Source organism: Melozone crissalis, unplaced genomic scaffold (assembly GCF_028551555.1).
Source record: "Melozone crissalis strain CALT ecotype California unplaced genomic scaffold, PUWL_Pcris_2 ptg000081l_1, whole genome shotgun sequence".
NCBI classification, from domain to species: Eukaryota; Metazoa; Chordata; class Aves; order Passeriformes; family Passerellidae; genus Melozone; species Melozone crissalis.
In genome coordinates, this window is record NW_026535858.1 from 18314135 (window position 1) to 18337762 (window position 23628).

Sequence of the window (23628 nt, forward strand, 5' to 3'; positions counted from 1 at the left end):
CAAACAAAAAAACAAACAAAAAACCCCCAAACAACAAAAAATACCTGACAAAATCCAACACTGGCAAAATTCAATTTTTTGTGGTTTATATGATGTGGTTAAACACGGAATCTTTTGGACCCCAAAAAATGAGTTTTCCATTTAACATGTCAGCCAGTGGATCAATCTAAGAAAAAAGTTAGAACAACTGATTTTACAGAGGACTTTTTTATGAGCAGGACATACTTTTTCTTGAAAGCAGGGATCTACTGTATAGCTTCCTAAATTTTTGTTATTTTTATCACTGCAACATTTTGATTAACTACCAGAAGATAAGTGATTTAATCCTCACTTCAGTTTATCGACTCATCAAGGATAAAATCCCATCCATGCTAATGTGCCTCCAATTCATTTGAAAACTTTTGCTTCAGGAAAAAAAAAACCTGCAGCCATATTGGGTGGATTAATGAAACATAAGAAATGGATTAAGAGGAAGAAACATTACTCTTAAGCAAAAATACACTTCTTAAGTTAACAAGGCAGTACTGTATTTACTGAGTATTAAATCATAAATATGTTGCAACAATAAAACTGACCAGAATTACTTTATCAACTTTTTAAATTAAAAAAATCATTTCAATTCCAAGTAAAACTAGAACTTATCTTTCATGACTAAAGACTTCTCACTCTAAAAAAACTGACACAAAAAAACTAAAACAATTAAGCAAAATACAAATTTCCTTTGACATTAGCTTAAGCCAAAATTCACCCATTTTCAGCTCTTCTTTTTTTGCCAAATTATATTCAAATTTACATAAGAAAAGAAAAGCTTTAACTTTTGCTAGCAAATACATTTTAATTTTTTGTTATAATTCCATAACAATATTTTACCTGGCAACAGCTCAAAGACATGATTCATATGCAGTTCTAGGGGTCACATCAGCAGACCAGCAATGCCCACAGGACATCAATACAGTTCTCTTTCAAGCCTTCTAAGGATCTTTCCATTGACTGAAAAGAAATTTATCTCTTGAAATGTGCTGGATCTTCCCAATATAAAAGGGGTACAATTAAAACCAACACAACAGAGCCTTGGATCCATTCCCAAGTCCTGCATTTGGAAAGAACTGTTGGAAAACAATGCAACTGCATAGAACGACTTGAATGATTTAGTTATGATTACTGTGATTATTTTGTTATGATTACTGTGATTTTCTCTCAGAACTTACCAGGTACCACTGCTTTGTAAATAAAGGATCATTCATGTTGATGTCAATGTCATTGATGTCTCTATATCCTCGCTTCCTTCGAATGAATCCCTCCTGTTGCACAGCTTTCCTCACCTGGAAGGGTTAATTTTTACATCTTTACCTCAGCATTCTTGACACATGTAAAAAGCTTATTTTTGACTTGTTTTCATGAGTGATAAGGGTTATGAAAAGACACTATTTATGTCATTCATTTGCAACTTCTAAACCAGGGACTGATTCCACTCAGAATTTACAAAGAGGTAGAAAGCTCCAGGACTACTGCAACAACCCCTGCAGAGGGGAAGAGACTCCCCCAGAGTGACCTATCTGGAGAAAAACTCAGCTTGAACATGTTTTAGACACCAACCAATCAGCATAAGAGTGAGCCCCTCTCCAGGCATCATTATTATCATGAGTCCTCTTGTCACAGTTGTATTTTCCACTGCCACCAAAATAGAAGCTAAAATTATTTAACAAATTCCAAATATGTCACAGCTCCAAGCTGTAGACATTTGTCAGAGTGAGGAAGCAGGTCTCAATCACACTTCTACTTTTCCAGATTTTTCTCCAGGGCATTATAAGATCATTAGATAACCCTTCCTGGTTGATAGGGAGGAACAATCTGATTATTTATGCCACAACATTATACAGGAGGTGAAGGACTCCTATAGAGGCTATACACGTGCTAGCAGCCTTGTCATTTTATTTTCATCCAATAAATCTATCAAAAAGAATCCTCCCGACTCGCCTTTTTATAGCAGGACTGGACACTGCCAAAGAAATTTTCTGGGAGAAAAAAATCTGGTCTTGTGAGCTTTCATCATACTTCTGAGGCTCTCAAAAATGTCTTGTAAAATGATCCACTTTCAAGGATTATCCTTACACTAAACAAGTGATAAATAAATATACTGGTAAGGAAAACTATATGGCAAAAAAGCCACTAAACTGACCACACTGGCTGAAGTATAGGATATGAAAACACAGGTTATAAAACACAAGTCATCACAGATTTTCAGAAGTCCTTTTCTTTATGCACCATAAATCCACAAGACATTTAAGGAAGCACTGTTGAAAATAAGAAAAGTTAAACATGCAAATATCTTTGGAGGCAGGAACTTCAAATGTCAGACCATTACCATCTTATTTGTACCCAAGTAAAAGAGCCTTCCTAAAGGAGACCACTCAGTGGCTGTAACTGGAGTTGTAATATTAGTAACATATTCACAGACCTTGCAAAAGGTGCTGTCAACTTTGGCATACTTATTTTGCACTCTTTAGCCTAACACCTGACAACAACACAGCATGAAGAATACTAACATTTAATTGAAAAAAAAAAAAAGAGAGAGAGAAAAAGAAAAAATCTGATCTAAGAGGAATTAAAATAAAAAATTATTAAAACCATTAAAATCATTAAATACAAGAAGGCAGTAAGACCCCCTAACAAATCTAATAACTCAGAGAACAACTTTTACATGTGTGACTTTGGCATTTCAGATTAAAAATACATACATATGAGTTACACTACTGTGTCATAGCAACCTTATATATATAGTGTCAGTCAAAATCAACACAGGAGAAATTCATCCAAAGGTTCAATCAGATCTTAGGACAGTTGAATCATTCTTGGAGGCATCTTTCTGTCTCAGTTAATTAAAGCATGAGCATAAGAGACAATGATCAGTGAGGTATCTGTGACAGAGGTGAAACTTGGATCTAACTGATGGGGGCTAAAAGCTATTTTCCTCACATCTCTATTGTTTCACCATAACCCCAGAAACCTAATACTAATTCACAGAGAGTAGGATAGGGCACAGCATGGCCCTAGTGAAAAGGCAGTGTCAAAGGTTTCTACCAATATACTTGTATGAATTTTACATCCTTAACTAAAGGCATTGTTATGTTTGCCCAATTATCCCATCATAAAAAAACCCAAACAATAGTAACAGTAGTAGCAATTTTAATTGAATAGTTAAAATAAAAAATATAAAATTGGATACAATACAATTTGATTAAGATAAGGGATAATTTGGTTCCAATAATAGTGCATAAGCAAAAGATAACCGCGGGGTACGGAGGGCAGGGTTCTGGGACCCTTGCCACATCACGTACAAGCTTGCCAAGTAAAGATTCCCCCCTTTTATACCATGTGTAAATACCATCTCCTCCCATTTTTGGTTCGTCATATCTCTATCTCCGTCCTCATCACCACCTTTACTGCGCATATGCCACCACTCGGTTTGGTGGTCGCACCAGTCTTTGGAGGTCGTCTGATCTTCATTTCATAGTCTTCATCTGTGTCCTTTAATTCACCTTTGGGTTACACATGCGCACCAAGCCAGTACAATGTAAGCCAAGACTAACGTATCACTACATCTACATATCAAGGCAATAAATCCCTTATAATGAGCATTTTCTGGGACCCAACTATGTTTTTGCTCATTTTTAGCAACTGCACCTTTGGCTTCTTTCCTGTGGTCCTCGAGAACATCTGCTGGGAAGGGGGGGGGGGGGGGGGGGGGTGGAGCCCCTCCTCTCCCTCTCTTCTTTGGCATTACAACTTTTAACTATTTTATTATTCCCAAATATTAATTACTGTATCAATATTGATTACTGTTTCAATTTTTATCAGCATGAATCATACCTATTTATCACAGCATCAAGTGGTAATATACTGAATCAGTTCTTTCACTTATATGTGTGCTCCCAATACTTGTGCAGGTTCATTAAAAGTGGAATGGATTGAAAGTAAAGAAAAAATCTAATATGAAATAACCTGGTAAGAGGACAGTGACTAAGCAGGACCCATACAAGGTGTACTTCATGGCACCAGGTCACTGTACACAGTAAAGAAAGCTATAAGCACAGTGTTTGACAGCTCTAAGACAAAGCTCAGTGATGCTATGGAGACAGAGCAACACATGTCGCTCTGCCTCCCCGCTCCCAGCCTCTCCTCTGCCTCTCTGCTTGCCACTGCAAACCCCAAGCTGTCACCAGAGAACATAATTAGGAACAGATGACAAGCCTCATGCAGAGGGATGCCAGAGAAAAAGATTTCAGTCGTTTGTACTCCCATGTAAGCTTGCTGGTTCTGCAGGACCTGCCTGCATTAAGGCACTGAATTAGGATTAAGTACAAAAGGATTCCTACCAATTAAAAAGCAATGCTGGGGAGCCCTGGCTTGTCTTCTAAGACAATGGAGAGGAAGAGAGAGAGCAATTTGCAGAAATAGCACAGGCTGTTTTCCCTCTTCAGTATCATCTTTTTTGTCTGATTTGTTCCATCTTCACAATACAACATGGTGTATTTTTTGTATAACATTATAATTTTCTGAGACAAGGGAAATACACCCCTCAAAGAGGCATAATTTTCACTGAACTGAAACCACTCTGCAGGCTGTTTTCTAAATGTTTCACTTGGAGAAGGGGCAACAGGATGCCACCATCCACAGACAGAACACTCTCAGAAATTCTGGGACCTCCTTTTCACCACAAAAACAAAGGGGGCTTCCTCATATTTGCAAATAACAGTAAGTCATACAATTAAATCTGGAAAAGATCAGGCATTTTTGTGGAACAAAAAAAAAAAAGAGTTGAAATTTTTGGAAAAGGTCTCGGTAGCTTTTTCCATGAGCTACAAAATTGCCTTAGTCAGCTGCCTCGCAGCATGATTTTAACCAGCACAAGGTAAGAATTAGCCTTTTTCCTCACAAAAATATGTTTAGAAAGCAATGAGCCCAAGAACAGGTAACATCCATATATTACAGAAAAAAAGATCCCTAAAGAACAAATTTGGAAAATGATCATGCAAATCCAGTGATCTGTGTGGAAAACTTCCCATTTAGGGCTGCACACAGCTGACTCAGTAAAATCTTTGTCTTCGTGCTAACTGGGTACCTGTGTTAGAAAAATGCACTTTTTTTTCCCAAGAAGGAAATTTCTGCTTTCATATGTAGTCTAGATCAGGAGAGGGACTGCATCTGACTCTACTTCTGAAAGGAGAGTAGGCGTCCCCAGTAATACAAAGGCATTAAGTACCATATCAAGGTTTCATAAACACATGCACGAAAGAACATGTCTGCATGTCTAACAGTAGAAAAGTACTGGAAAACATTCTCATCTTGTAACATGCACAATCCCATTGGCTTGTGTGACATTCAGACTTGGAACCCAGCCCTCATTCCCACGCACAATGCAACCTCAAACCAGCTTTTAAATCCTTATTTCTCTAACTGAAGCAGATAAAGCAGCATTTATAGGACTCAGGCTTTTGATAACAGTCACTAAATGATTCAGGCCTGTGAAGTATGATATTTATTAGAACCTAGTGAAACAAAAAGATTTTCTTACAAAAATAGCATGAATTTTACCATCTCAAAATTAGGCTTATTTATCCACAATAACAGCCTTTTGTTTATTTCATTCCTAAGTAATTTCTTCCTTTTTCATTAGGATACAAGTTTAAGTACAGATCAGAACCTGAGCATCTACTTTATTATCATAAAATTAAATTATGAAAAATTTATTAGCTGTGTTGTAACCAGAATGAAGGTCATGTATCAAAGGTAGCCCATGGATGGCTTTATTTACAAGGGAAAAAAGGTTTCTAGTATTGATTTTCATTATACTTCTGCATGGTGCATACAGTCACTTGGATGATGATAAACCAGCAGGATACTGCATGCAAAACCAATTCACAAAATAATCAATTGACTGCAGTACTGCTCTGGAAGGGCAAGGAACTGCACCACTGTACTATGCTCTCCGCTCCCATGAATGCCAAGACAATCAGCTCCTCATTTTAAAGGAACAGGGTTAATTGCACCAATGAGATCCTGCAGTAAAATGACTCTGTTATATTGAGCATAAATGACAGATTTGCTAAATCATTCATACCAGTGGGCGTACAAAAGTGGAACAGTACCTACAGCTTGAACCTCTAATACCAAGAACTTCAAAACAGGAGAATTTGAATCAAATTCCAGAGGAAGAAGGTGGTCCCAACTGATGACATCAAATAGGCATGTTGGGGGATTTAAAAACCAACAAGCACATAGCAGTGAGTTGATGAATCAAAGGAAGTAATGGTTCTTTTTTCTCTAAAGCCTCAGGGTTAATACAGGTCTGTTCCTGAAGGTGAAGTAAGGAAACCAATAGCCTGTATTTTTTCAAGAAGTCAGGCTGGTGGCTGGAGTCAGGCCCTATAAACTGTACTAAAGATCAACATCCCTTGAAGGTGGTTTGGGACAGTGTGTCCAGATGCACAAAGGCATCACCAAACAAATCACCTTCAGATAGTGGAACGCTGTACTGACTGTTGGCAGCATTAATTTCTCGTATCCAAAGAAACATGGTGGCAACAAAAGAGAGAAGCAGAAAAGTTCAATTGAGACAGTGATCAGCACATCCAGCCTGTTGGAAAACATACCAGTTTAAAAATTTTTGTATAACTTTAGTCAAGGGATTTTGTTTGCCTTTCCCTGGGGAAAAAGAATTTTAAGTTTCTTTCCAGGGCATTGTGCCTCTAGATAAGGTCTGATGAATTTAACATCTCAACAGACTGGGAATAGCCCAAAAGATACAGAGCCACCAGTGGCCATATATTAACATCTACCCCAGACTCTACCTCTGGCAGAGTTGGAGACATCTCCTCCAGAAAAGATTGGTATGAAAATCAAATAATGAAGATGTAATTAACATCAGAAGCAAAGAAATATAGATACAATAGGACACCAAGTGCTAAGAACTACACAACTTTAAACCAATGAACACTGACCCAATTTATTTCTATGAGTTTTGACTGTATAAAAAATCTGAAAAATGTAGTATTTATCATGTGTCATGGAATGATTCTCTCTGCAGAATCAGGCTATGCATGGATGATTTCTGTGATACATCTTGGCCAAATAATAAAGTAACACCTTGACTCTCTAACATTTAAAATGTTGTTAGACGGTTTTTGTTTTTCCCGCAATTTCAGTGACAAACCCTTTAGAAAGCTATGAGAATGGGACAGCATGTCCCATTCAGCATTCACAAGCTCTTAGGGGTGTTATTCATAAATGACATCCCTTTGTGGCTAAAGCCAATAATAAGTTACTGAGTGCATATTTTCACCTCTGATTTCTAAATTCTTAGACAAATATGTTTAATTTTACTATCCATTCCATCTGCATCATGAGAGGTGTATATATTAGAGAAATACAATGTCAGAGAGGATCACCCATCCCACATTCTACATTTCTGTTAAAGCTGCTAAGTAATCCATTTTTGTGTGACTCTCCACTACAAAATAAAAGTAGTAACACTGAAGCTCCTCACTAGCAAAAATAAAAGGTCTACTTGAACTGCAGCAAGTCAGATGAACAAAGCAAAACTGAATCACTTTCAAATGGCGATGGGGACAGCTCATTTCTATAAATGAAATGATAACCAGGGATGAAGAGGCTGCTAAACACTATTCAGACAGTGTACTGGGTTTGAAGGGCCAGGTTTTAGCAGCAGTGCGGCTGCAGGGCTGGCTTCTGTGAGAAGCTGCTAGAAGCTTCCACCACGTCTGGCAGAGACAAGCCCTGGCAGCTCCAAAGACAGACTTGCCACTGGCAAGCCTAGGACAATCAGAAACTGTGGTAATGCCTCTGTGATAACACAATTAAGAAGAAAGAAAAAAAAGTTACTGTGCAGTTGCAATTGCCAGAGAAGAGTGGGGTGAGAACACATGGGAGGAAAACCTCTGCAAACACCAAGGTCAGTGGAGAAGGCAGGGCAGGAGGTACCCCAGGCACCAGAGCTGGGGGGATTCCTCTGCAGCCTGTGGTTCAGTCCATGGTGAGGCAGCTGTGCCCTGCAGCCCATGGAGATCCACGGGGATGCAGAGATCCACCTGCAGCCCGTGGAGGAGCTGAGGGTACCTGAGAAGAGGCTGTGACCTAGTGAGAGGCCCATGGAGAGAGGAGACCACGCTAGAGCAGCCTGTCCTTGAGGGACTGCACCCCATGCAAGAGTGACCCTACTCTGCAGTGATTTGGGAGGACTGCTGCCCATGGGATGGACTCACACTGCAGCAGTTTTCAGCAGCTGCTTATGAGATGGACTCAGGCTGGAAGTTTGTGGAGAACTGTCTCCTGTGGGAAGGCTCCTAAAGTGGCATGGAGAAACAATTCCCCCCTGAGCAACCAAAGAAACCACAGGTGATTCAAAGGAATCGGGTTATGGTCAATGAAACTGATCATAACCCCTTTCCCTGTCTCTTTACACTGCTGGAGGAGGAGGTAGAGCTGGGAAGAAGGGAGGGGTGAGGGGAAGGTGTTCTTAAGGGTTCATAATCCTGCTCTGATTTGGTTAGTGTAATAAATTCAACTCATATCTCTATCTACAGCCTGTATTGCCCATGATGTTTGATGAATGATCTCTCCCAATCCATATCTCAATACATGAACCTTCCTATGTTATATTTTCTCTCTCCTTTCCAGCTCTGGAGAGGAGTGAGAGGCTTCGGCACACACCTGGCATGTGACCAGGGTCAACCCATCACATACAACAATGCAGAAAATTGATGCCATTTGTTGTGACAGAGTTAGATCCATCTGCTCAGTTTCAAAGTTTTTGAGCCTGTTTCGTGGGCCAGAAAGCACAAGCAGGGATATTAGAGGGCTTGTGAGTGTCACTGACCATACAATCCTTACTAATAAAATGAGAACTGCTCCTCTCAAGCAAACTAATGACTTCAAAGGCTCTCATAGATCTCTCCATACCTAGCAACAAGACACTGTTGCTAAACATAGATGTTTCTGGAGGATTATTCATAACAATTTCTCCAAGTTTCTCCCCAGCTGCATCCTGGCAAGTGTTTTGTACAGGGACTTACCCTATAGCAAAGATGTAGCAGCTACTACAGCATAAATCCTGTGTTAGAGAAAAATCCTTAGAAATTTGGAAGTTTATCAACAGAACTTTCCCTACCACATCTAAGCAAAGGACACATGTGTCACAGACACGTTTTATGAAAAATCCTTTCATTAGGAATTTTTCTCCTGAGAAGCTGAGAGGCCTCAGGAACAAAATGTAAACAATAATTATCTGCTGCTGTGGAATGCAACAAGTCTCATGTGGTTGTTTTTAATTAATGGCCAATCACAGTCCAGCGGTATCAGACTCTCTGAGAATCACAAGCTTTTATTATCATTCTTTTCCTTTTCTTCTGATGAAATCCTTTCTTCTAGTCTTTTAGTATAGTTTTAACATAATATATATCATAAAATAATAATTCAGCCTTCTGAAACATGGAGTCAGATTCTCGTCTGTTCCCTCATCCTGGGACCCCTGTGAACACCACCACACACATGAACCTTTTTTTTTCTTCATTTCAAATATTTCATTAAAGGAAAAGTGCATCTCCTTCCATAAAATGCTTGTATCACTCTTTATTTTTACATGGTTATTTTCACAATGATGAGCACAGACAACATGAGAATTGCTTTGATTTACAGAAGTAACACTCCTGTAAAATAGCTCTTTTTCATTATTTTTAGGCATCCCTCTACCTTGCTTTTACTTTTTTGTTACTAGTTGAAACAATGTCACTAGATATCAAGGACCTCCTGGGTATTTTTATCATCACACTTGGATGTTCTGGACTAGTTCTAGTTTTACCCTTTCCGTAACCAGCCCCATTTGCCATCCCAAACATGTTTTAAGCTTACACAGATCATCAGCAGATATGTAAATGTGTGTCCACTAATGCTATCCCTCCAGTGATCCCTCTTGGCACGTCTCCTAATTTTTATTTGACTCCAGCTTATGTTCCCCGAATTTTTCCTCTGTCCCTCTAAACTTGGTATTACAATGTGTCACACTTGTGGGTGAACAAAATAGGAACAAAACACTGTACAAAAACCTCTAACAAAAGACTTACTGATTCATTCTGCATTAAAACCTGGCATAGGTGGGACTGCTTATTAACTTCTCTGCAAAAATCATGGATAACCCTAATATTAGAGGTACAGCTGTTTAGGAAACCACCCCAAAAGTTCATTATCGATCAGACAATAGTAAAATATGAAGCTGAACAGCCTGAGTTCAAAGGTTTCATACAGGCAAATAACTTTTCTTGATGAAAACACAACTTACAGGACTCCAGTTTCAACCAACTTCATTTGTTTTTTAAAAAATACACAAAAACTTCCATCCTTCTGCCTTTTTTTATCTTTTGTTTTCCTGATATTAGTTCTGTTCTTGGTAAATAAGGAGCTTTTGAAAATAAAAGAAGAGGAAAGGAAATCAATATTTTTGTCCATTTAGCAGCCCTCTCACAGTTCAGAGACATTCAGGATACAGAGAGTAAAGAGACAAGGAATCAATGCATAAAAGGAGACTGCAGATCATATTCAACCTGTTCAGCTATGCAATCAATAGCTCCTCCAGCTTCTACTTTGAAATGCAAGTGAGCTGGTCAAGCTGCAAGGTAAAATCAATGCTGAGTATGGATGGTCTACAATAGAAAATGCCAATTTGGTAAAACAAATTTTCATAGCATCATGCCCTCTTTGCCAGTTTTTTTCTGCCTAGGGTACAATTTATTAAGTGGAAACACTGAGACAGTGGAAAAAGCCCTGCATATCTTGATATTCTGTGCACTGCCTCAAGAACAAGCAAACGGGTTCATACCTCTACTTTCTCTTCAGTTGGACAGGAGAAACATAGCAGGATCTACACTATCACAGGTGCTGGCTATTCTCAGCAATCTGTTTCAAATTTTTTCCCCACTTCTTAGACAAGCCAGCATGAGAGCATTTCTGAAATCTTAAGAAGTTTCCAGAGGAATGTAAAACTTCTTCTTATTCTACATAATATCAAAAAAAAGACAAAGTAAATTATATTTTCTTCCACATCTTCTTCCAAGATAGCCATGATAGTCACTTCAGTTACAAAATCAAAGATCTCTGTAACAAAGAAATTCCCTGGAGTTGGGCTATAACTATACATTAGTCTTTCCAGTAGATATGCAGAGACTGCAAACCACAGGGACACTTCATCGGCAGCTTATGGGTAAATTTTGCACTTTGCTGTCCCACCAGCTATATGGGTCAAAGAAATGATCAGCCTTTCCAAATCAATCAGAGTAATCACCCCTTATGTGGGTATAAACAGCATGCCCGGTTGCAGAAAATAAAATTGGGCCTTTTGTATTTAGGTCATTATCAACTGCAGATCCTACTTAGCTGCAAAATTAGGAGAACTGCAACTTGCAGAAACTTTATCTTATATTCCTTTGCCAAGTACTGCAGATATGACTTTCCTAAAACATTAGGATTGGAAAAAACCAAACTTGCCTTCTTCTTCTCCCTCAACAGCAAAAGTCTTTTTTAGAGTGATTTTTACTTATTACAAAGAGCACCACCAATCTTTGAGGTGATAACCAGAGTAGGTCTAAGTTATATTTGCACCCTCTCTGCAGTATAAGAAGGGTTTTAGTTTAAATGGAAATCAGGCCCAGATCTCATTTGAGATTGCAAACCTTTAGGCTGTGTCTGTGCAAAGAAGAGAGATGCTCATATGATGCTGAATCTTCTAATTTAATTATTCACTCTGTCATCACTTGTAACTTTGGACCATTTCTTATACCCCAGGGTAGTCATCTAGCAATGGACTTCCCTCCTACTCCACAACTCACTGGTCCTATAAGGAGATATATACTACACAATCCACCTTTATATAACCACAAGCAATGAATATCTGATATATCTCAAGAAAACAGGAGTGCTCATAGGCTAAAGATTTCTCTAACTGCTGATTTTAATTTATTTCACAAAGTAAGTCTTCAGATATGTAGGACTGTGAGAAAATACCACTTGGAGAAAAATCAGCTGAATTTGGTTTTTCTGGGAAAACTCAAATAAAAGGTGAAGTTATTCTTTTTGTAGAAATGTCCCCTTGACTCACCCTAACACAGAAGAGACTTCTTGTAAATGTGTGAATATTTGTGCTAATGCCCAGACACATTTGGAGTCATAAAGCACGACTTGAAGCAGCTTCACCTCTAACTTCATGTATTTCCATTGTAAAGATGCAAGTTTGCTTTATAGACTTTGTTTCAATATATTCCATATGGACAGATTAGAAAGGCTTTGCAATACACCTGTGGAGGTAGTTAAGGGAAACTACCACTGCCCCTTCTATTTTCCTTAGCAGATCCCAACCTAGGCTTACTCTTCCTATTAGCTATGTCAAGCCTAGCAGTATACTTAGCAGGATGAAGTCTTAAAACTAAGCCTGCAGCATATGCTGAAAAAACACCCCTTGGTCACCAAAGTGATTCTCCAATTAAAAGCCAGCTTCTGACCTTTGCTATAACTCATCATACTTTCACTTCATTGTCCAAGTGGGAGCTTCCTTCCCACTCAAATTTTATCTAAATAGCTCATCACTCAACTTGGACCATCGGCTTGGAAAATTATAATATGCATTTTCTCTCACACAACTACTGGCACACATTACCCTTGTTTCTATGTTACAGCAAATCCTCCCTAATGTCTCATTGAAGAGCTGCCTGTTGCCCTGTCCTTTATGTTATTTGTTTTGCTCTTCATCTGTACTCCATTTCTAAACCACTTCTGAGTCAAAAACCCAGACACTTTTAAATAGCTGACCCCTAAATCAAATGACAGCATTCAGTCATGGTTACCATAGCAGGACCTGTATGGGACTTCCCTTGCGCCTGGAGCTTAGAATAAAGGTTTACTTCAGCTTCATCTGCTCCTTCTGAGCAGCTTGTCCTCACTGGATCCAGAGGTAGCAAAATTGTTACCAGGATCTCAGCTGAAGAGCAGCTTCCAGACTTAAAATGGGATCACAGCCCTGGGAGAGAAGGCAGGCAGACTAGAGTCAGTGATGCTGTCCTACATGCAGTGCATGAACTCAGCTGAAAATCAATCTGATCTAAATTAATTTAAGAAAGTCTGAATTAAAATAATTATTTAAAACTAGCTGTCAGTCCTCAAACCTGGAGACAGGAGGTGACAGTGAAGTAAAAGTCGGCTCCACCATGCAGAATCCAGGCTTTCTCAAAACTGGTTTCAAAAAGCACACCAAGTGCCTTCTGATTGTGTTTTCCTGACTACAACACTCAGAGTGCCCAGCAGAATGTAATTATTTTCTTTCATAACCTCTTCTGCACTGTCACTGCTCAATACAATTTTTCTTTTCCCTGCTTTTCCTGCTCTGCGATCAAATGATGCAGCTTAAAGCTGAGAAAAGCTGTTTTGGCTACCATGAAAGGGAGCACCTCTGCACAGACAGGACACCACACACCCCTCCTCCAGCAGCTCCTGGGGTCCCTGCCCTGATTTGGGTCCTCACTGTATCATGCTGACAGGTTGCTAGGAGGGATTACAGCCCACTGCTGTCAACACTTTCCAACCAGGTGGTAATGACAACTGCAGAAGATCCATTTAGCTTTAATAAAGAACAAAGGCTATTTTTTACAAAGCTGCCTGCCTGGAGTGATACAGCAACAATTGCCAAAGAAGTCTCAGCTTATTCTAGTATTTAAAACCTGTAATACTTAAACTTCAATGTTCACATGAGTGGTAGTGATATATTAGTGAGCCTTTCTTGACCATCCATAACATCTTCAGAGGTCTGCTGCTATTGCAGCAGAAACAAGATAAAAAACTGCAAACCAATGATTTTCCTAAAGAGCTGTCTAGTAGACAGTACATGGGCTGCACAATGTCTTCTCTGAGGAAATTTCATAATTAGAAGCCAGATACAAAACAGAAGCCAGTCAGTCTTTTGACAGAGGGAAAATGGCAATTATGCTGCAGCTGACATTCACACATCTGCTCATGCAACCAAAAGCAGAGCAGTTGCTCACAGCTACTTAATTACCATAATACACATGACAGAAAAGACATGGGAACTTGCTCCCATCCCTGCCTTTCCCAGCCAAGTAGGAAGCTACGGATGATTGAGCTGTGCAGGTTGCAATTGCACTATTTCAGTGCCTGGATTCAGAGGTTTATGGATCCCCATCACCAACCACATTAATAACATCAGCAGAGGTTTATGTATCACTGCTGTACAGCACTGGGTTAGTAAAGTATACCTGCCAGGGACAGGCCATCTGCCACACATCAAAACAGAATCATTTCTAGAGAACACTTTCTGTAATAAGAGGAAAGGTGGGGGGAAATGACAAGTAAGGGATTGGCTTACAAAAAGGAAAGAAACAGCCAGAGTCCTACTGTTCTGGCCTTTATCCAAACTAGTTTTTGTTTTGATACTTTCAGAGGATCGTACTTGATCCTTATCAAGACATCTACATCAGAATCCTGTCTTTTAACTGTCAAATGTTCTTTTTCAGTTCCAGCTGATGCCTCAGATTAAGCTTTTATATTGTTCCGATTCTGTACTGCTTTAGCGTGTGGGTCTGGGCTTTGTATTAGGGGATGGTAAGCTCTCTTCACAGAGTAGGTAGATAAAACAATTCCTTCTCTAACTGGGAACCAAGGACAACTGATCCGGATTTCAGGTCCAAGAGCATAAAGAACACAGACTGAAGAGAGAAAAACAAGGATGGGACTTCATGGACTAAAGCTGCAATTAGACAATTAGTTCCAATATGCTAATGGACCAAAACTTATAAAAGTGTGAGACCTCGTGACCAGTCATCCATTTTGTGACCATTTTTAGGTTCATCTTGGGTGTAGCCCTGGTCAGGCTCTTGTGCTGCCCAAAATGTATCCATTGAGGCCTTTAATAAATACCTACTTTATTCTTTAGCTCCATCTAGTCTGTGTTCTAGGTCAGCCTTCATAAGGCATCACAGCCTTGGAGCCTGCAGAGTGCAGTTGCAGGGCTTGCTGGTGCCCAGGGATATCCACATCAGTGCACTTTTCCCACCTCATCCCAGAATCCGGGATGAGGATTGGCATTAATTGGCACAACAGTACCATTCTGCACCTGAACTCCTGAGCTGTCCAGCGCTCAGCCTGAGCAGCATATTGAACCCATAAGCCCCCAGCAAAAGCCTACAGTCCTTTTCTTGACAAGAGAGACAGCAGATGATGAATGACTTGGCAAAGGGATCACATCCCATATGAAACTGTAGGCAGGAGAGCCAACACAGTGAAGTGGTGAGGACACACGCAGCTGGCCCAAGCATAACAGAGCCCACAGGGAAAGAAAAAACCCGTGAAACTGAGACAAGCATTAATATGCTGAGTTCATCACAGAGGAAATTCTCCTCAGTGACAACACAGAGACAGGGCAGCACAAGGCATCTCATCCCTGGAAGTGTTCAAGGCCAGGCTGGATGGGGTTTTGAGCAACCTAGTCTTCTGGAAGGTGTTACTGCCCAGCAGGGGGTTGGAACTAGATAGTCTTTAAGGTCCCTTCCAACCCAAACCACTCTTTGATACTAAGACACAGAAATGTGGTATGAATATTCTTAATGGGTTTTCTCAAAACCCACTTCAGCAGAGAGGCATTTTACATCCTTGCCCATGTTTTCCAGCAGCCTGTCCCACAGACTGCTGGCCAAGCCTCTCTCTAAAGCACATCTGCAGAATTAATTTTTTTTTCAGAAATCTTAGAGAGAAAGGGGTTTCTGCCTTGATTTCAAGGGATCAGGTCATCCAAGTGGTCTGAAGTTGTCACAAGCCCCTCTATTTATTCACTGCCTAGAGCAATGAAAAATGGTTCCTGAAGAACCCAAAACTCATTATTAATTGCAGTTGCATGTGCAACAGCAGGGATTTTGGTACCAGAATTTTTCCTGGTTCCCACTGGGTCAGAGCAGAGGCTGGTTTAAATGAAGTGATAAAATTTTCATCCTGCTGAAAATTCTATGAATGATTGTTGCTTTTTTTTTGCCAGGAATGAGGAAGTATCTTTTCAGTTCAATTACTAGCATAAAATAATTAGACTTTAGGGTATATTTTGCTCCCAGTGCACATACATAACTTGCATTAATATTAATGGGGCCTTCTCTATTCACGCTCATTGAAAGCAGCCCATACCTCAAAGGACTGAGAATAGCAAAAACATATTTAGGATTTAGTCTATCACCAAAGATTGCCACAGACTCCCATAAACTGCTGTCTTCATTGTATACTTCTTTCTCTTCCTAGTTTATTTCCAATGAGACAAATTTTTAGCAGATCATAGAAGAAAATAATTTGCTCAGGATTCTCACTGCAGGCAATCAAAAATGGGCATGCAAATTCTATGGAAATTACTCAGTTCAGACTTTGAGACCAAATTCATGTTATGGTTTCCACAGAATAAAAATTTAACAGAAAAGCTTCCCGCATGAAATTGTACTTCTTTCATATGAGAAGTGATGAATCTCTGATTAAAACTAACAGTGCCTGCTGCACACGCATTTAGGGGCTCTTCATATTTCCAAAAAGCCAGAATTAATTTGTGTTATGCCAAGCACTCAAGATGTATCTTCCCAGAGCAACAAAAAGGAGATTTAGGAAAATAACCTACTACAGCAGAAGGATTCACTTCATGGCAACTTTAAGAGATGCCCAGACTGGCACCAGGATAGAAAGTCCTACGTGTCTTGGGCCTGAAGAAGTGTAAAACATTCAGTGCTAAATGGCAGAATCATAGACATGGCAAGTTGTCACCAACGCAATGACATCAGAGATGATGTCTTTTCTTCTGGGCCTTTTCTTTCAGGGCAAGGTGAGCTGTACCTACAAATGACCATCACCAAAGAAAAATTAGAAACAACAAAGTGATGCAAACAATACAGCAGAATTATATAAGAGATGAAACTGCTGAAGTCTTGGTTCAAAATAGCATTTTATGAGATTGAGGGTAATAGGAGTGTCTAAGGTAGCAAAAAGACCCAGAGTTCCCTGCAAAACAGGGAAACCTGAACAAAAGACCAGAAAAAACCTCTGGGGTTCATGAAAAGGTCTGAAAATTTCATTTCTCTTTTCTGGGTATGGCCCCTCATCATCCTCACTTTTGTTTCAGGGAAGGTCAACCCAGTTATTATTGTTAGTCTCTCCTGTTTCATCTCACTCCATTTCACCATGGACCAAATTGCAAATGAGATCTGGATAATGTCCTAGCTTAGAAAGAACTTGTTAAAATGCAATCATATTCCCTATCCCAACACCAGCTGCCCCTGCAACAACAACAACAACAAGAACAGAGAATGGTGTCAGGAACAAACAGTCATGATTGAAGAGGCATGAATACTTAAACTCTTAATCTCAGGAACACCACAGCAAAAAACAATCAGGTGAACCTCTACAGTGGAACAACAGTGTACATCTGGTATTAGCTTCCTGGAAAAGATTCAGTTCTCCAGAAGTGCAAAGACCCAGGTTCCATCTTCTCTTGTCCAAGGGTCAACTCTATTCATTTCTGTGAGATTACTTCAGATATTTTCACTGCTGCAAACTGGAGAAACGTCTGTCTCTTGTTTTTAACACCATCCCTCTAGGGAAAAACTATTCAAAGCCTCCATCCAGTTGAACTCAAACTTCACAGGTCCCAACAGGTGATGAAAACTGTCTAGGGCAATTTTTTTTCCCTTTATATTAATTCCCACAGCAGGCAACATTTATAGAGGCTGAGAGCACAAGCTCATACCTTACATGAATGTGTAACTGAGGTCATGGCTTGGCCAAGAATGAAGGAAGAATACAGTTATTATGTTTGTTTTTTTCGTTGAGATCTCATGAAAACACAGTCCTTGAAAGCTACTTTATTGCTCAGAAATCTTATCTGAGTTCTTTATATAAAATAGGGCTGAAAAGGAAAAAGACACCTTATCTGTTGTCAACCTTCACAAGAAAAAAAATAAAGGCAGAACTGAAAAAAGTTCTCTCCTATTCTCCCCTCATATGTTTCCTCTCAGTTTAACTCAGGAGTTGGCAAAAAAACCCCATACAAACCTCGAGCAAATTATTCATCATGTCTTTCATCAAAATCATTAGCTCCCCTAGTCAGTGTGGGCAGGCAGCTGCTTTTTTAATCAAGAAAAATATATTAAAAAAGGTTTCAAATAACTTCACAAAGGGGACAAAAACTATTTATCATTTCATCTCCATCTCCATCAGAGTGCAATGCACTCACAAACGACAGAAGCTGAGCATGGAGGCAGTGCTGCAGTGTGGGATCAGACTTAAGAAGACTCCCAGTCCTGATGATGCTCCTCTGGCAGCTCAGGCAGGAAGACGGCAGGAAGCTAAATAACAGATTCCTACCTGCTGAGATCCAGGAGACCTCCAACTTCCATAAGCAAATATTATAAAAATCTCTAACACCTACATAACTCGAATTGCTGAGAAATCACTGATACATCTATCTAACAACCATCTCCTCCCCAGCCAAGCATTACAAGTCTGGGGTCAGTAGTATAGTCTAATGCAGGTCTAAAGTAGCAAAAAGACACGCAGTTCCCCAAATTTCTGCTACTTTTCACCCGAAAATACAAAGGCAAGGTGCTGCTGGATTTTACCTTCTGGGAAACATTGCACGTGTATATTTCAGATATATGAAGTAAAACACATTCAGTCAATTTGTGCATATTTTATGCAAAAAGCAAGTTGTTCGCTGGACAGCAAAGAATAAAAATAGTAAGTGAAAAAGTGTCATTTAGGTTAAAGTGTCCTGAGCACCAAGTTGGCTCTAATCTCTATTAACGCTGGAGAAGTTTTCTCCATTTGCTGCTGCTTTTACCCAGGATAAAGAAATACCTGGGAAAAGCTGGAATGAGCCATGCGAAGCAAGAACAGGAACAGAGGCAGGAACACTAATACTGGCATATACCTAGGGACAAATGACTCCATACAACTGTGTTGTTTTTTTATGCTTACATAGCCTCTAGCACAGTATTTTCTCCTGCACCTCCAGATCATGCATGTAGAAGCACTAGTCAACTAATTACAGTTTAAGGTTACTGTCCTTTGCGTAAGTCTTTTGGGCTTCAGAGAATCTGCTCTAATCTCGGGTTTCATTTTGCTCCCACTGTTCTCATCTCAGTTTTCTTAGTGCCCAGGTGTTGTAAACACTACAAATGGCTGTAATCCAACTTCTACTTTGTTGTTATTGTCGTTGGGGTTTTTTTCTTCCAGACAGCAGATTGGGCATCTCAGATCTACTCCTACTTACCTCTGCTTTGCTATATGACCTTTTGGAAAACTTAAGGTCCTCTTCTTCCTGCATTTATTTCCAGCATTTGTGAAATACACATAATCCATATTTGTAATGTGCTTTGAAACCTGCACTTAAATATTGTTTCATTAAATACTATAAAAGACTACAAATTATTTCAGATGGACAGATCATTTCAGCGGCAAGTGTTAAATCACTGAAGCAGTCCTTTTCTCACTTTTGTCTATTCTGTAGGAAGACAGAAAGTATTTGGGAAGATTCATTTGACTTTCTGGCTCCCACTGAATTATTCATTGTTCGCAAGTCAAGTAGGTAATTCACCTTGCACACACTTCTCAAGTGCAGTGCTAATAAAAAAATCACACTGAGTTGATTTTTCTGACAAACAACATTTCATGTAACCAGCTGTCCTTAAAGAAACACATCCTCTCTCTATGTAAAAGTGTTCAACATTCTACAGTGAATAGCAGGACATCAATAAATGTTAGATTGATTCAGACTACTAAAGGCAATGTTCTTTTTTATACCTTTCCATTTCAATCTGAAACTTGCATTTCTTTTATACATTTAAACTTTCTTCCAAATCTTGCTGGCACATGAAAGCAAAAACACTTTATCATTAAAATCCAAATTCATTGAGACAGCATATGGCAACTCTGACATGAAACAAAAAAAAATTGTCCCTATGGGAAGTTGCTCGCTCCATACAAAGTCTTCATCCTTAGGGATAACAACCCAAACCCAATCATTTATATCCCCTTTTCCAGGTTTTTCATCATCTTCTCAAGTCAAATGGTGGGCTTTTTAGTTTGCAGTGAATTATAGACTATGAGTAAAACTCATTCTTCTTTGAGGGACGGCACCACTCAGCTTGCATCATCTCCTCAGAACAGGAAAGTCTGCTCTGACTGAATGAAATCTCAGCCTCCTTAGATGTTTTCAGAAAAGGCAGAGTGAGCTGAGTGCCCCTGGATTTGTTTGTGAGAAGCTCTAGTCCCTCACAGTGGCACAGCTGCCTCCAAGTTTGTTCTTAGCCATCCAGAACCAATTAAGAAGACAAGTGAAGTAAGCAGCAAGCTACCCAGGAGAAGGCTGGCTGGAGGAATCCTGGCTGATCATCAGATGCTTCTTTTGGAGGTTGTCTTCCACTAGCTATTCTTCCTTGAAACATGCATGAAACATACTTTTCACAATCTAGAAACTGGACTCAGACCAACAGAAGTCTGGGATTAGGATGTTCATTTGGAAAAAATAATGAAAATGAAGAAAACAGTCAAAAATGACCATGAAAAAAATCTGGAAGGTTCCAACCAGAAACTCTGAAACAAAATGAAACTTTTTTCTTTTTTGCTAAATAAAATAATTTGGTGTTACATTTTTTTCTCCTGATAAAGTATTTCAAACATGAAAATGTAGATTCTACTTCCTTGTGACTCACTATCAACAATAGGAGTTGAAGTCTTAAAGATATTTTTTTCCTTGGGAAAACAGTAATTATAGTTAGTTGACTGTCCAATGGAAAAAATTTCGTAAGTTTTTCTTATAACATGCCCTGCACAACTTGGGGAAAGGCCCTTTAAAATTATAAGATATGTACATGGTTAGAGATGGAAACAGGGAAATAAGTTTAACATGGATATTTCCCTTCCTGCTTTCAGAAAATAAACAGACCAATAGCAATGAAGGGAATCATTCCAAGAAAAGCTCAAGTTCCAAAAGAAGCAAAACATATTCCTGCAGTGTTACAGACTCCCCAGGGATCCCCAAACAAACTGGAACATATTCCAATGAATATTTTTCCAGGAAAGCATTCCAGTTGAGAAGTGAAAATAGAGAAAGCACTGCATAATTACATTAGTATATCCTGGCCTAAGATATCCAGCATTTTTGTCCAAATTCTGCCAGTGATACTTGCTGGTCCAAGGGAGCAGGTCCAGGAGATAACTGAAGTTTTGAACACAAGTTCAGCTTGTTTTGAGTTGGAAAAAAGAACAGCTAAAATGGTGCTTATAAGGTTTATAGAAGGTATCTCTTTTTTTAAGTCACAGTGCAGTCACTGACTACATTTGGTTTTTCCAAAGCATGAAGTAGCTACAGCCAATAGCTCCTCAAACTCCTCCTTTTGGTGGGAGAAAATGCCTCCAGACATAATAGCTCTGACTTTGATGGAACCGCAGGGAGGACGAAAGCAATCCAAAAGCTCTGCAGGGCAAGGCTGGGTGAGCACCAGAGAAAGCAACAGATTATGGGCTCTGCGCTGAGTTTATCACATTTGCTGGATGACAAAGTCAAGTTAGATAGGAACAAATGTAATCAATCCCTCAGACTCCAAGACAAAACACAGGGCACCTCCTCACCCCAGTGACTTATTTTATTTTTCAGGTTCTTGATGCAGACACATCTGTGCCTCCTCCAAAGAAAAGGAATAGGAGTGTGAAGAGCTGGCAAGGAAGAAGAGAATCAGATATTAAGGCTAACTGTAGCACTGCAGTGTTACATAACCTAAAGCCTGACAGTAATCAGCTCAGTGACATTGCTGTGAGACCAGGAACATAATAATAATTAGATCTGACGATTCTGGTTCTTCTGTGAAGACTTCATGTCTGCAAAGCTCATGGATCCCTTACCATATATTCCTCTGTATGGAAGTATAATGCTCAGAATCAAGTAAGATAAAGACCATGAAGACAGACAATTTACACTGATGACATATTAAATCTGTACCTACAATAAGGATGTACTTCTTTTTTAGCACTCAGAGAGTAGGAAGCTTGCAACATAAAACACAATGCTGTATTTTCACAGAAATGCGGTCATTCAGGTATCATTCCTTATAAGCAAAATTGCAATATTTAACAGAGTCCCATTTATAATAGTATGGAATTGATACTTTACAAATAATTAGAGAAAATATGTACCATACAGATGTTTAATATTTCTTAGTCTTTCCATGGTGTTTTTTTCTACCTAGACCTGTTCTCTCCCTCAGTATGGAAGTTCCCAAGGCCAAGAAGCATTTATTCAACTTCACTAACCCATGACATACATATTAGCATTTTAATTATTATTGGTTATTTTGAGCTTTTGGAGGCTGAAAAAGCAGAAGTCCAATGCAGCATCAAATAACTACTGCAGCAAACTACTACTAAAATAATTTAGAACTAAACCTTTCATTTATTTCCATTGTATCTCCAAATCCTGCAATCAACTTTCAGTGACCTCAGTAAAACCCCTTTTTGTATCCATGGAGCACATCGTGCATACAAACAGTAAAGTAGGTTAAATGCCATGAGTGGATGAATTACATAATACATTTATTGTCTGATACAGTAGCATATGCCATTAAAGACATTCTTTTAACTTAAGTCTCTTAGGAGAAAGGGGGTGGGATTTTCAAAGCCACAGCCCTGTGACACAAGCCCTGGTACACCATGCTTAGACACCCCAAAACACAACACCAAAAAGTATTCCAGTCTTACATTGTTATTGATTTAACTGCACACCCTCAGTCGCACCACCTTTTATTTACTGCCAGTGTCATATACATTAAATGGTTCTGGTCATATAAGTGTACACACAAGAAACTCCATCAACTGTTTTAACATTTGATTTTAACATTGATTTTCTGACATCAATAAAGAATGGAAATAAACCTGTAGTTTTGCTCCATTCTAGACCTATCATCTCACAGTCTGGGTACCATATATAACAGATACAATATTTTACTAATTTTATAATCTTCCCAAGTTGTATGTTAAACAGTATATTTAAAATCTTTTGAAAGGTAGTTTTCCAGCCTCTGTATTTTCTAATAGGCTTAGAGATTTGCCCAAAAGAAAACAGAGCCCAAAATGTTCAGTTGCATTGTTCCTGAGGAAGATTTCTTAGCATATTATTTACTTGTACAGGAGAAAAGGAAGTAAGACACACTTCCTAACCTGGAAGTGAAGCCAACCTTGAAGACAGAGCTGCACATGGCAGTCTGAATTCTATCACAGCTCTAATGTTGGTAACTTGGTCATTTTTGAACCCTCACGTATTTTGCACTCATCAAGCACCAACAGTATGCCTATGGATTCCTGGATCCAGTGAATGCTGAGATATTCACAACCTTCAGTGACTAACAGCCATAACATAACATACAAACATTAAACTAATTAAAGTAATTAAATGAGTCATAACAACTCAGCATACCAATGCACTGCATTCCTTTTTCAAAACCAAACCAAACTTGTCCTAAACCAAAGCAAAATTCTGCA

At 39.1% G+C, this 23628-nt stretch overlaps 1 protein-coding gene across 2 annotated transcripts in view; it reads right to left on the bottom strand.

Moving 5' to 3' along the window:
• Nucleotides 1-23628, bottom strand: part of PCSK2 (proprotein convertase subtilisin/kexin type 2) — a 106685-nt gene that overhangs the window by 51625 nt on the left and 31432 nt on the right. For both annotated transcript variants that reach the window (XM_054290606.1, XM_054290605.1), the window contains exon 3: nt 1209-1322. In XM_054290606.1, the coding sequence (XP_054146581.1) occupies nt 1209-1322 (114 nt within the window). The remainder of the gene's footprint in view (nt 1-1208; nt 1323-23628) is intronic.